This window comes from Echinops telfairi, unplaced genomic scaffold (assembly GCF_000313985.2).
Source record: "Echinops telfairi isolate 266 unplaced genomic scaffold, ASM31398v2 ScPeMD7_70;HRSCAF=299, whole genome shotgun sequence".
NCBI lineage: Eukaryota > Metazoa > Chordata > Mammalia > Afrosoricida > Tenrecidae > Echinops > Echinops telfairi.
In genome coordinates, this window is record NW_022103968.1 from 34799024 (window position 1) to 34813890 (window position 14867).

The 14867-nt window shown below is 42.2% G+C and overlaps 1 protein-coding gene across 2 annotated transcripts in view; it reads left to right on the forward strand.

Annotated features, from left to right (window-relative positions):
* Positions 1-14867, forward strand: part of MYOF (myoferlin) — a 163596-nt gene that overhangs the window by 65061 nt on the left and 83668 nt on the right. For both annotated transcript variants that reach the window (XM_045291587.1, XM_004701066.2), the window contains exons 8-18: positions 3353-3415; positions 3500-3550; positions 4801-4831; positions 5303-5418; positions 6057-6183; positions 7911-8014; positions 10279-10347; positions 10460-10503; positions 11676-11758; positions 12974-13012; positions 13759-13883. In XM_045291587.1, the coding sequence (XP_045147522.1) occupies positions 3353-3415; positions 3500-3550; positions 4801-4831; positions 5303-5418; positions 6057-6183; positions 7911-8014; positions 10279-10347; positions 10460-10503; positions 11676-11758; positions 12974-13012; positions 13759-13883 (852 nt within the window). The remainder of the gene's footprint in view (positions 1-3352; positions 3416-3499; positions 3551-4800; positions 4832-5302; positions 5419-6056; positions 6184-7910; positions 8015-10278; positions 10348-10459; positions 10504-11675; positions 11759-12973; positions 13013-13758; positions 13884-14867) is intronic.

Consider the following 14867-nt stretch of genomic DNA (forward strand, 5'->3'; position numbering starts at 1 on the left):
AGTGTACATGCTCTGGTCTAGCTGGATTTGTAAGGTAGAATTGGGGTCATGATAGAGATGGGAGGAAGCATTAAAGAACTAGAGGAACGTTGTATGTTGGTCCATTTTATTTTAAGTTCAAGATGAGGACTCTTTGCAAAAGGGAAGAATCGAACAACTGGATTTCAAACAAAAAGACTACTTCAGAAATAAGTAAATAAAAGGAATTTTACTGTAAGAACTCCCTAGACAGTGCCCATCTCTAACCATGATAGTGACGTGTTGTCACGTGCTGACATAGCATCCCCTGTGTCGTTTTATTGTCAACATGTTCAACTGAAATCTGATCGTGAGGAAATGTACAAATCTGGGTTACGGGATATCCTAGAACTCATCTGGAGAACAAAGACAAAATAAATAAAGATCAGGCGTACAGTTCTAGATAAAAGCAAGCTGAAGAGATTTAACAACTGTCTCAGGTAGCTAGTGCTGCTGTACCAGAAACTGATCTGGTGGTGTTGTAGGAGGCCAGCAGTCTAAATGCAGAGTGCCACGCGGAGGGACTCTGGAAGCCCTCTGTGTGGGCTCTGGAAGAAGGCCGGCGTCTCCTTCCAGCACCTGTGGGCCCAGCATTCCTCGGAAACCTCCTTATGCCACCTCATCAGTACCCTTAGATCTAGGAGTGTCACTGTGGAGGGACCACAGGTTTAAAGGGAATGCTCGGTCCAGGCTCTTCGTTCTTGGTGGTAGTACCATATATACTCGTATGTAAGCTGAGTTTTTCAGCACACTTTAAGTGCAGTTGTTGTGGTGAAGGTACCTTGGCTGATATTTGGGGCGGCTTTTACTCAAGTATATATGGTAAGTACTCTGACCTTGACCACCTTTTCTCTCCCTTTATCACTTATAAAAGAAAAGGTGCAGTCCACACACACCCCAGGGACAATCTCCTTGCATTAGATCAGGGGCTGAGATGGGATGGGGTTGCATCCCACCCTTTATGCTCTTACTCGTTTATCACATTACCACCACATTGCATCATGACATGACTACTAGCCGCTGAGAATCATGGCCCAGTCAAGGGGACACATAGTTGTATCATTCCCATTCCTTTGGGGCAGATTGTCTGATAGGGGACCAGGTCTCAGGATGCCCATTTTGATGGGGGTTTCTGTACAGGGATCAACACTATGATCCCTGCTGAGGGCTAGACATAAATGCCCAGAGTCCAGAAGCCAGTTGAGCACCCACTGGCCTGGGTCTTACACCTCTGTCATTCAATCTCTGTCAACCAATAATGTGAAATATGATCCTTGAGTGAGTCCTGGATGTAAAAGAGAAAGGGAGAGACCGAGAAAGGAGGAGGAAAAAAGGAGGAAGAGAGAGAATGAAAGAGAGGGTATCAAGAACCTGAGGGGCACAACTGGAGAAATTCTAAAACTGTGTACAGTATATTAATGAGTGTCATTATCAACGTTAAATTTTGTGGATGTGATATTGTTGGGACTGGGAACATATTTTTGCTCTTTGGATATAAATGTGAATATACTGAAGGAGGAAGTTTCATGATACTATGATTCTATTTCATGTAATTCAGTTCAAAGGAGAGAAAGGGCGGGAGAGAGGAAGCCAATGCCCTAAAGTGTTCATGATAATCCTAGGTGAAAGGTATGTGGGTGCTCATTTGACCATTCTTCTAAATTTTCTATAGATTTGAAATATTTCTCAATGAAAAATTAGATAAGCAAAACTTCCATTTAAATAAAAATTCCATCGTTGTTTTTCCTCTTAGGACTCAGGTTTATTGGGCTGACATGCTTCAACCTCTCTATACCTAACATAACCTTTCCAAGAAACAAACTTCTGAAAACTTGCCTGTTACAATTGAGTAGCAACAAGGTCAATATTGGCTCTGCTGAACCACTAGCCTAATCTGTCTAGTGAGCAAAGTGACTTTGAAACTGTTCTGTTGGAGAGAATAAAATTGGAATCACTAGACACAAGTGACAGAGCCCAAAGTGGCAGACAATTAGGCTTTGATCTCCAGGTCATGTAAATCCCTGTATCCATTTTAGTAAAGAATCATAATATGAAATAACTTCCCCCCTTTATCCAACATGCAGAGGTGGGTTTACCATTGAAGCGCATGAAGCTTCAGGACCCCTTCCTGTGCCCTGAAAGGTCTCCACATAATCAAATCTAATTTTGACTTTGCATTTGCTCTTTTTCAAGAAGATCCCCCCAATTATAGCTTCAGACTCCTCAAACTCCAAACCCACCTGTGCAAATATTTGTTTGTTTTTGTTTGGGCCTTTAAAATCATTTTATCGAGGGCTCATACAACTCTTATCACACGCCATCCATCCATCCATCCATTGTGTCAAACGCATTTGTGCATTTGTTGCCACCAGCATTTTCCTTCTACTTGAGCCCTTGGTGTCAGTTTCTTGTTTTTCCCCTCCCTCTCCGACCCTCCCTCCCTCCTTCATGAACCCTGGATAATTTGGATAATTTGTTTTTTTTCATGTCTTACACTGACCCATGTCTTCCTTCACCCACTTTTCTGTTGTCCATCCCCCTGGGAGGGGGTTATAGGTAGATCATTGTGATCGGTTCCCCCTTTTCCCCCAACCTTCCCCTTCCCCTCCTGGTATGGCTACTTTCAATATTGGTCCTGAGGAGTTTATCTGTCTTGGATTCCCTGTGTTTCCAGCTCTTATCTGTACCCATGTACATGCTCTGGTTTAGCCAGACGTGTAAGGTAGAATCAGGGTCATGATAGTGGGGGTGAGGAAGCATTGAAGAACCAGGGGAAAGCTGTATGTTTCATCAGTGTTGTTGTTGTTTTTAATCATTTTATTGGAGGCTCATACAACTCTTATCATCTGTGTTATACTGCACCTGGACTGGCCTGTCTTCTCCCCCATGCCCTTCTGTAAGGAGATGTCCAATTGCCTACAGATTGGCTTTGGGCCTTCACTCCACACTCTCCCCACCCCCACCCCATTCACATTGACATGATTTTTTGTTCTGGGTCTTTGATGCCTGATACTGGATCCTACTGACACCTCACACGCAGGCTGGTGTGCTTCTTCCATGTGGACTTTCTTTCTTCTCAGCTAGATGGCTGCTTGTTTATCTTCAAGCCTTTAAGACCCTAGACACTATCTTTTTATAGCCAGGCACATTAGCTTTCTTCACTACACCCACTTTGTCTTCAGCGATGGTGTCGGAAAGGTGAGCATCACAGAATGCCAGGTTAATAGAACAAAGTGTTCTTGGGTTGAGGGAGTACTTGAGTAGAGACCCAATGTCCATCTGCTACCTTAATACCTGTGTGATATTTAAACAGTCCTCTCTTTCATTTTGACAGTTATTTTTCTACAACATCCACATGCTGCCTTCTGAATTGATGGATGAAATCATCAGCGTCCGGGTAAGAGGACAATACCTAGGAAAGGCCTGTCCACTGACTGCCAGGTGTAGGTGGTGACGTTTTCACCTCTCTTCTTTCTTCCAGGTTTATAATTCCCATTCCTTGCGGGCAGATTGTCTGATGGGGGAATTTAAGGTAGGTGTTAGCAGTCAGCTACATTTAATGATGGGCACCTTTATAACTGGCAATCTGATTCCTGACCAGGTTTCAGGATGCCCATTTTGATGATGGTTTCTGTGCAAGGGATCAACACTATGATCCCTGCTGAGGGCTAGACATGAATGCCCAGAGTCCAGAAGCCAGCTGAGTGTCCTCTGACCCGGGTCTTACATAATACTTCACAGTGCCCAAAGCAGTATGCTTCCAAGCTACCATATTAGGGCTCTTCCCACTGGTCCTGGAATGAAAGCCGGTTACCTACTACCAAGGAAAGTGGTGGCTGACCATGGCGACCTAACCGATGGCCTCAAAGGTCCATCTCTGAAGTCAATGACTGTAAATCTTGAGTTAAAAAGGGAAGCCAAACCAGGGAAGGGAATCAGGGTGTTTTTCTTAGTGACTCTCATTGAAATGCGAGACACATCCTTGGCTTGTAGAATGGAATGCCTCTCGAAGGAAGGAACTCCCAGGCAGTGGAAATCCTAAAGAGTGTTCTGCTTGGGCATACCTGAGTTCACACCTAATTTGCCACTAATTAGCCACATGCCCTGGGGAATTCACTTAACCTCAATGTCCCTTTGTTTCTCCACATGTCAAACCCGGTAGTGGTGCAGATTAGATAACTTCATGGAAGCACCTACTACAGTGCCTGGTACACTGAAGTACCCAACCAGTGGTTAAATTAATATTAGCATTAATTGTTGGCAGAGGAGAAGGACTGGATAGGAAGTTGGCCAGGTGACTTCCTGTAGGGTGACTCAGTCGCTCCAGCTGGGCAGGAACTGGGTGTCTTTCAGGACAGAGGACCTCAGTGCTAAGGCCAGCAAAGTCCTGGAGACCCCCAAACGAATTGGCCACTTTATTTCCCTAGTCTCTTCTAGCTCTTTGTTTCCGCAGTGATTGATCTGGGGTCTTTCATGAGACTCCCCCCTCCCCCCATCAGTGCAGGCCCTGGGGGAAGCGGGTGCAAGGCAAATACTAGGTTTCAAGAAAATGTAAGTCTACTGAAGGGCAGTGGACACGAGGAAGCCCCTTGACAAGAAGGATTGACACCGTGGCTACTACAGTGGGTTCAACTAGAAGTTGTGAGGTGGCCCAGGGCTGGCACTCAACAACAACAGCAAGGGCATCAGAGTTAAATATAATAATGATGATTTCTTTAATGTGACTGGACTGATTGCAGAATCTATGTGGACTACTTTAACTTCTCTCCCTCTGCCCCCCAGATTGATATTGGATTCGTTTATGATGAACCTGGTAAGTAATGTTTTCCCCATTACCTTGGAACCTGAAGTCCATTCCTTCTACCTGGTAAGAGAATTCTAGGTCAATGTCTTTTAGACAGAAAGAAAAGTGGTTGCTAATGTGATAGAGGGGGGCACTTAGCTGGAATGAATAAACAGTACTAAGGGTTGGGCTCTAATCTTTTCAATCTAACGGTAATGCTCATAACATTCATAAATAGTCAGCAGCGTTGTAAGGCTAGTTTGATCATATCAAAAACTAAAAAAATAAATAAGAGCCAGTTCATAGAGCTTAGCTGGTCTTGTTTGGATCACCTCAGGGCAGGATGGTGGGGGCAGAGCAGGAAACATAAATAGGGAGCCAGTTGGGGAGTCTGATGTGTCACAAGTTAGACTTCCGCGGAAATACTTGTTTATGTTACAGCAAATACAATCACCGGCCTGTCTCTGCAGAGTGTCTCTGTTTACTCCCTCTTGACTCTAGGTCATGCAGTCATGAGAAAATGGTTGCTTCTCAATGATCCAGAAGATACCAGCTCAGGTGCTAAAGGTTACATGAAAGTCAGCATGTTCGTCCTGGGAACCGGAGATGAACCTCCCGTGAGTCTCGAGATGCTCCACCTTGCACATCATTCTTTACTAAAAAGGGGCCAAGAAGGAAACAGGAAGCAAATGATTTTGACCTAGAGCCTAAATAGCACGCCGCCACCCCCACTCCCTACTTCTGTTTCTCCTTTAGAAGCTTTTTTTTTTATCATCACAGAAGTATGATGCTTATTAGCCCCTTAGTAACCTTCCTGGTCTTTTAATGTAGAAAAGATTGGTGTCTTTTAAGATTTCCTCACTTGCCATTTGAAAAGAATGGTTTTTATCTCTCTTGAAGAACCAGAGGGACAGGTGTTCTTTAGAGAAACTGAGCAGTGGACTCAGTGGTCAGAGAGAAATGGAGAGGGCTCTAGGAACATGCACACACCCCTGTTCATTATTTGGTGTTCTTAGAATTCTTTTTAAAGCACATTCATTTTCTTGTGGTGGATGGAGGACACATTTGAGCATAGATTCTCGAGCGTGATCTCGAAGTGGGAGGAAAGTTGGTGACTGAGCTCTTTAAGCCAGAAACAGGAAATCCTAATGGAAACAGTTTGGATGCGTTCCATTTTCCAAGCATCAATTTGGCTTCTTACAAGCACGACTGTTCGTGACCTTGCGTGTGATTCGTAACCTTGTGTACCCCAAAGCCGGAGAAACGGGATCGTGATACCGACAGTGACGACGTGGAGAGTAATTTGTTACTCCCTGCCGGCATCGCCCTCCGGTGGGTGACCTTCTTACTGAAAATCTACCGAGCTGAGGACATTCCCCAGAGTATGTATTGATCGAATCCTGCCCTGGAATCAGTTTGCTGTGATTCATTATGATCAGAAGCTTTAAGTCATACTCTGCATAGTGATTGGAACTCTCTATCACGTTGGTTTGTTTTCTTGACCTTCATGGTCTTGTTTTCATGCCTTCTGACCTCAACTGAAAGCTACCTGAGAAACCAATGGATCACTGATTTCTGTTCTTTGTTGGGGACCTGCCTTTGGCCCATTCTGCTCTATCCCTTCCTCCTCCTGGGGTCCTTATCTTTTTTTCACTCCAGAGCATACTAAAGAAAAGTCCCTCAATTCCAACATCTTTCACCCCAAGTGAAAATGTGAAATTTTATAAGCCAATAAATATGTGTGTTATCGGATTCTGTGTTAGACAGGGTTCTTTAGAGAAACAAAACCAGGATACTTATGATGATAGATAGATAGATAGATAGATAGATAGATAGATGGATACAGCATGAAGGAATATAACAGCTAATTAGCCCACACAGCAGTATAGAGGGCTCAGTTCAACTCACTTCTGTGGAACAGTTCATATACTGGAAGTCCTTCAACTCACTAGGGCTGCTGGGTCCAAGGGCAAGGAAGCAGACTGCTGAGTCTTCCTTCGAGCAATGCAGGCAGTTTGGCTACAGGCAGTAAACAGCAGGGTGGGTCACCAACAGTCAGCCAGATGACAGGATCGGACAGTCCCAAGTTCAAGTGATGCATAAACCAGCAGCTTGCTGAAGCAGGTCTTAAAGGAACCTCAAGCTCTAGTGACACGATCCACGGGTTGGGTGTCCCACAGGTAGTGTAGCTCAAGTTGAAGCAGAGAACCAGCTAAGGCAGCCACACACTGGTCTGATAATCAGAGAAAAAGAGAGAGAAAGGCAGGGCTTGCCCTCCAATCAAACTGTGACCTTATTAATCCTACATGTTCCTATTGGCCAGGTTGGCACAACAAACCTACCTATCACAGATTACTAAAAATAGCCCGGCCAAGAGACTAATAAAACTAAGCCTATTAAGAAGTCCAAGTCTTCTACTTTTGTACTGTGAAGTATGTTTCTCAATAGATTGGATACATTTCAAGGCATTACTTACATTGTTTCCATTTATAGGGACTAGTCCAGTTACTCCTCCGTCCTTGCTGATAACCCAGCACTCTATCTGCCTTGCCTACCCTGTGTGCTTTCTGCTGGGCTCTGGGACAAAGGACCCTTCTCAAAGTCCTTGAGAGGAGGTACCCCCAATGTAGGCACCCTCTCTTCAAGATTTGCTACTTTTCCTGGGAACCTTCCTCTCCATTTTAAGACCTTATAACTCCTCCCTATACCATCCTGCCCTCAGAATTAAAGTAAGTAAATGAAACCATGTATTATAATTCTTACATTGACCTCTTTAATTGAGCTACGTTGACATTAGATGGTGCTAAAAACAGTTCACTGGAAAATTCAATAAATGACTGACTCTTGACAGACTAGTTGCTCATTTATTTTCCAAAGCGCTTTTGCTAATCCTCAAACTTTGTAAAGAAGGGGGGGGTGGAGTGGTAAGGTTTCCCTTCCTCAACCAACACAAGATGTATTTCGGCAAAAATGATGGCACAGTTCTTACCGACTCTGAGAATGATTCCTGTTGCAACCGCCGTCGGGTAGAGGAGGGCGTTTGTAGTTTTGCGGCATGGTTTCTCTTCTGTTAAGTGTTTAATTTCAGCTGTACACCTTCTCCTTTCAGTGGACGACGCCTTCTCACAGACAGTAAAGGAGATCTTCGGAGGCAATGCTGATAAGAAAAATCTAGTGGATCCCTTTGTTGAAGTTTCTTTTGCTGGGAAAAAGGTTTGTATGTGATCTCAATGCAGATGCTCGAGGACTAAATAATTAAGTCTTGGCTTGGGGTGAATTCCTGCTTAGTCATTGTTGAAATAGCCCCCCCATTGAGCTAAGCCCTCTCCTCTGAGGCTGAACACGCATCCCTTCCCCACAGGGTCCTTGGGGAAGGGGAAAGTATGCAGGGCTCTTTAGAACATTCAGTCTTTTGAAAGGTTCCAGAAATGAATGCAATTGTTTGTAGGTGCCACCGTGATTCTAAGTCACTTGTTGTTGTTGGGACTTTCGAGTGGGTTCCGGCTCGCAGCAACCCTATGTACCACAGAATAAAGCCCTAGCACACCCTCCCACGAGGGTGGCTGCCCGTGAGTCCATCGTTGGGTCCATCCATCTCATCGAGGGTCTTCCTCTTTCCCCCGACCCTCCCTTACCAAGCAGGATCTCCTTCTCTGCGGACTGGCTTCTCTGATCCCAAGTCCGAAGGACAGGAGATGAAGATTCTCCAGTCTTGCTGCTAAGGAGGCTTCTGGCAGTACTTCTAAGACCGATGCATTCATTCTCTGGCAATTTATTGAATTATTTGAATGATTTTCATGACAAGCGAATCCCCTGTCAGCCCTAATAACCTCTGCTAAATCTTGTAAGCTAGAATTCTCACCTTCCAAGAGAAATCCCTGGCCAAGAGTGTCTCGTGTGCAGCTAGCTACCTGCTGTCTACCAGGAGGCTTGTGTGTTCCTATAAAGGTGGAACAGCCAAGCTTCTAGCTCCTAGACTGAGATAAGCTAGGAAGATAGCCTGGCGATCTACTCCCAAAAATTAACCAATGAAAATTCTATAAATCCCAATGGTCTTGTTGGAAACAGATCATGGGGATGGTGCAGGACTGAGCACCGTTTTTTTCCATGTGTATGGGGTCATTATGAGTCAAGGCCTCCATGAGTCAGAGCTGACTGGATGGTAAGCAACAACAGCACCAACACAACCCCCCAGTCAAATTTCTCTGCTCCCACAACCCCAATGAGCTGCTGACACTGGTGAGTCAAGCAGAGAAGCCCCTAGCAAGTACTCAGGAAGAGTCTTGGTGCAGGGTCACCTATAACCACCTCTTTTATCTCTCACTATCAAAGATTGGACTCCCCAGTAAAATAACAATGCACCACGGAGAGTTACAGTATGAGCTAGCATCTCCTTTGTGTTTAAACCATTCATATTTATGAGAGCAAGACTTGGCAAACTATGTATGTGACTCACATCGTGTCCTAGGACAGACAGGAGAAGGTGGTGGGAGGCCTTCAGCTCTGGAGCAAGACCAGATTCACCCCACTCCACATGCTGGCAATTTCTTCAGCCTCAAAGTCTCGGTAGAATAGCAAGCATTTAAGATTGTTGAAAGGGTTAGTTACTTTGAAATTCTGTTCTTCATTTTCCTTCTGGGATCAGGATTCTTCTAAAGAATGCCACCTGATGATTGCACATCTATTGGATTGTATGATATGTTACTTATACCTCAATTAAAAAAAATATAAAGTAACTAACTAAATAGATATAAATACCATATGTACTCGAGTATAAGCCGACCTGAATATCAGCCGCAGCACCTAATTTTACCACAAAAACTGCCTAACAAATGTGCTGGAAAAACTCGAGTATATTTAGTAGCTAAAATCGTATTTTTTTTAAAGTCAATATCCAGTTTTTCTGATCTGAAAGCAAAGGTGGCAGTTATTCATTGAGGCAATTAGCCACACACTCAATATCCTCCTTCGTGGAACTTATATTCTAATAGAAGACATGGGCTAAGCAAGCAAGTAATTGAGTCATTTTAGAGAGAGGAAAGTACAACTTAGAAGATAAAACAGAAGATAAGAAGTGATATTGGTGCCAAGGTATGGATGGTTTGCTAGATAATCACATGGGATGCCTTTTAGAAAGTGACACTTGAGCAGGAGGTTGGGTGATGTGGACTCCCAGAGAAAATGAAGGCATCTTGGTGGCATAGTGGGTTATATATTGAGCCACTAACCACAAGGTCAGCTGTTCAAAACAACCAGCTGCTCCTCAGGAGAAAGGGGAGGCTTCTTATCCTATAGAGAAACCCACGAGAATAGTTCTACCCAGTCCTATATGTTGCTATGTCAGAACTGACTCGCTGTAACCGTGAGAAATATGTAACTAATAAAGTCAGAACTGGTAGAGTCATAATCCAGTATGCATATATTGTAAAGAAAGTGGAAAACTTGAATACCTACTGTTGCCTTTGGTGATTTTGCAGGTCTGCACAAATATCATTGAGAAAAATGCAAATCCAGAATGGAATCAAGTTGTTAATCTTCAGATCAAGGTCAGACTTTTTTTTCCTTCAGAAAAAAAACAAAACATGAGTAATTACTTTCATAGTTGCAGAACAAATAATAAAACATGCTAAGTTTTCTGTTTTGTTTTGTTTTTAACAGTTTCCTTCAGTGTGTGAAAAAATAAAACTAACTATATATGACTGGTGAGTTTTAAAAATGTAATTTTTGAATTATACATTTTTAAATTAAAGAATTAACCATTTGGATAATGAAGATAAACTCTTTCTTACAAGAAAAGCAGTACTCTAGGAAATCTCTTGCTAGTCAGTATATTTATTTTTCTTCCAGTGGGAGGGGTAAAACAGCTCTGGCACTGGATGTTTTCTTAAGGAATTTTAAGACAATAGTGTCGGTGTGGAAGCACTTTGAATTCCTTGGTTCCACTGCACTGGAGCAATAATATATATGAGGATATGCATAGATCTTAGATTAAGCAGCCTGTTGGGTATTTGTTTAACTGAGTGAAATCTATGGATTCTTTAAATGTATTCTAGATCCTCTGGATGGACATAGATGATTCAAACTCATGCCTGTGGTGTAATACACACCGATAATAAATTTTCCTCATTTAAACTGTGTTTAGTCATTCTCTATACCCAATATACTACTGTATGATACTTCCTCCAAATGTTGAGCCTCTCCTCCTTCCCATGACGTCTGATGCTTCACAATAGACATGCTGATGGATGGAGTAGAGAAGCAGAGGAATGAAGCGGAGAGTATATTGAGTAACGGTCACCTGATATTTTATACTTACTATAAGCATTGGGCTGCCAACATCCCTATGGTGGCCCCTCAGATATAGTCCGCTATAATTGTTTAGCAATCATAGTAATTAGTATGAACATGATAAAATGAGACAAATGTTATGTATCATATAAATCCAAATAAAACAAGATTGTACTTTATATGTGATTCTATTGCATCATGCACCTGTAGTTGACTTCCTCATTTTATGACAATGGTAGTGAATATGACCAGAGACAAAACAAGATTTCTCTGTCTCAGCTGTTTCACCTGAGTAGACCAGGTGTTTCTCAAAATGTGGTGAAGGACCCCTTGCATCAGAATCACCTAGGAAACAGTTGCTGGAATGCAGACACTGGTCCTCCTCCCAGGCTTCCTGAATCAAAAGCTTGGGCAGAAGATGAGGGGGAGGGCTCCTGGGTGACTCTTAAGTGTACCAAAACTTGATGCCAATTGGACAGGATGGGCTTTGAGGTCCAGGGTAGGAGATTTCCTACCTCGATGTTTTCATTATTAAAATGAACAGATACTTTTGTAGGCACAGGCCTTTACCTGTTCTTTTACACAGGGACCGTCTGACCAAAAACGATGTCATTGGAACCACGTACTTGCACCTCTCTAAAATTGCTGCCTCTGGTGGGGAAGTAGAAGGTAAGTTCCTGAGCAGAGATGGAGTAAGACAGGGCACAGGACTTTTGGAGATAGAAGGAACAACCACTTGGTGATGGGCTTTTTTTTTTTTTTAATAAAAGATTCAAATGTGAGAACCTAGTGAATCTTTTCAATAATGTTCCAGCTATAACCCCTTTTATAGATTGAACTGAATTGTGTCCCCATGAAGTGTGTTGTATTTCCTAACACTTGTGCCTGTGGTTATAATACCACTTTAGAATGAGTTGTCTTTCTTATGCTAAGGAGGCAGGAATAGTGTGGGGTGTATTTTGAATTCATTTCCTTTGATATATAAAGAAATATAAAAACAAGCAAACTAAGAATCAGAGATTCCAAAGCCAGTGAAAAGTGCACAGAATAAGCTCAAAAGAGACAAAGCGTTCTTCCCAAACCAATAGAGAGAGAGAGAGAGAGAGAGAGAGAGCGAGCAAGCCTTTTCTTAGAGTCTGCACCCTGAATTTGGACTTCTAGCCTCCAAAACTATGAGAAACTAAATTTTTGTTTGTTAAAAAAACAAACAAAACAAACCCTGTACTATCCATTTGTAATATATCTGTTATAGCAGCATTTGGTAATTAAGACAGGATTTGGTACCAGGAGTGGGGTGCTGCTCTAACAGATCCTAATATGGAAGTAATTTCGGAATTGGCAACTGGATGGAGGCTAGAAGAGTTTTGAGGTACCTAATACAAAAACCTTAGATTGTTTTGAAGAGGCTTGGTAGAATTATGCATGTCAAAGACAGTTCTGGTGAAGGACCAGAATGAAGTAAGGAAAGTTAAAGAGAAATTTCTATCCTCTTAGAGAGTATATGTGGGGTCAGCAAATGACTGTTGTCAGAAACATGGATGTCAAATATACTTCTGCTGAGCTTTTAAAAGAAAATGACAAATGTGCTTGGATAATGCAGAAAGGACAATGCTTTTTGTGCGGTGGCAAAGAAATTGTCTGAATTATGTTCAAATGTGTGGTGGTTCTCTGTCAATTGTTGCAATGCTTTGAGCCATTTTGCATTTAATACCAATGAGATTTGTATAAATGATAAAAAGGTCATTTGATTTGGATCTGAATTTGGGATTTCTCTGGTGTTGCTAAACCACTTACCGAGCATTGGATATGGTTAACTTTGTCGATGTCTCTTTTATATAATGCCGGTGTTTCTCTTGTTTAACCAATCATATTTTTACTATATAGATTTCTCATCTTCGGGAACGGGGGCTGCATCATACACAGGTTTATGCTTTGTAATTTTGCTGTCTACTAGATCATATTATCTGCTATTTTCCTGTTAAGAATATATCAACCGGTTGCTCTTAGAACCTTTATTTATTTTGTTTTACTGCTCAAAAATCATTTTATTTGAGTAATGCTTTTTGTATGAGTGTTGTATGGTTGCTACATGGCTTAGCTTAAAACAAACATGCTAATTAGGCTTTGCTACATGTCTCATGTTTTCTCCTAAGTTCAGCTTCATTGTAAATAATTATTTGCAAGCTATAATGTGCTTTGTCATTGTTTGCATTGAGTAGCTAGGGATATGGGGCACTGGGCCAATTGCTCTGAAATGAGTAACTTTCAACATGGATCTCTAGATTCGAAGATACTGATGTTTCTCAATTTCACCCTACGATCATCATTTCCTAATTGGCTCCCCAATTGCCATTGACACATTTAATACAATGCCAGTGATAAATATAACAATGTGAAAATCTATTTGAAAGTCATTGTTTTTTTTCATTGAATAGTATTAACTTTTTGTAGGATTAATATAAACTCACCTGAATTACCTCTAACACGTTTTTTAGCTTACTATTTTATAACATTAAGAAAAGAGATAAATATCAAGTATCACAAGTTCTTATAATTTGCACTAACACAGCTAACTCAAATAGTCTTATCCAGCTAACTAAGAGCTAACATCTATTTCAGTAGATTGAGTGTGAAAGACCCCAAGTCTAACAATAGTGTCTATATTTCAGCAAATACAGGTGAAACAGAGGTGGGGTTTGTTCCCACATTCGGACCTTGTTATCTGAACCTTTATGGAAGCCCCAGAGAATACACAGGATTTCCAGACCCTTATGATGAACTAAATACTGGAAAGGTCAGTTTCTCAATTAAGATTGTTATTAAGGAGCACCAAGTAATGTAAGTCTTCTTATAATAGTTACAACTCAGGTCCATATTTTAGGGACTTGGCCCCACCCTATTACTGACCATAGTGTGAAAGCATAGACGTCTTAGAATGTAAGCATAGGAAAGGATCCTTATGGTGATCTAATTTGGTGATGGTGAATGTATAGGGGGCCTTTCTGCCCATTCCTACACTGATGGTAGACATCAGTAATCAGTGCAGCCGCTCTGTCCCAATAAACCGCTGTTCTCTCTGGATATCTGTTCAACATTGTGTTCTAGGGATTTACTAAGTGATTGGAGGTGATGTGCCTGGCTAAACCTTTCAACTATCCCAGAACTTTTCTCCACATTTGAAGCCAAAGTAATGTGTTTTAGTTATCTCCCAAGAGGGGAAAAAGTCCTGGGAAGGAACAGTGGAGGTGGGAAACCCCTCCCTCCTTTCTAAAAGATTCTATTGGTAGTACAACTGGGAAGGAACAGATGGTGGTAGCTACTCGCTATGGTAAGGGGACTAGCCACCAGCTCACACCCAGCCAGATCACCTCCCCCTTTCAATTCCTGGCTTCTCAGAGAGTTTCCCTTGTTACCAGCAAGGCAGCTTTTTCCGTCTGACAAGAGGGGAAAAGTAGCCAAGTTAACACTGATATGAAGAGAATTGAAGGTAGCTGAGGGAAGCCTGGAGTCCTTCCCAGCTCCACCTTAACCTCTGATTCACAGAATAACTTGAAAATGTACGACCTTAGTCAGAGCTAAGGTCCCTTTTAGCCCTGGTATCCCACATATCCTTCCTGAAGTCAGTGATTCTAAATACCTGAATCCAGCTGGGAAAGTTGATTACTCATTTTGGAGGCTCCCTATTGCTGTCAAGTTAATTCCAACTCATAGCAACCCTGTGAGACAGAGTAGACCTGCCCCATGCTTCAGAGGACAGCAGTGAAGCTACAGCTCAGAG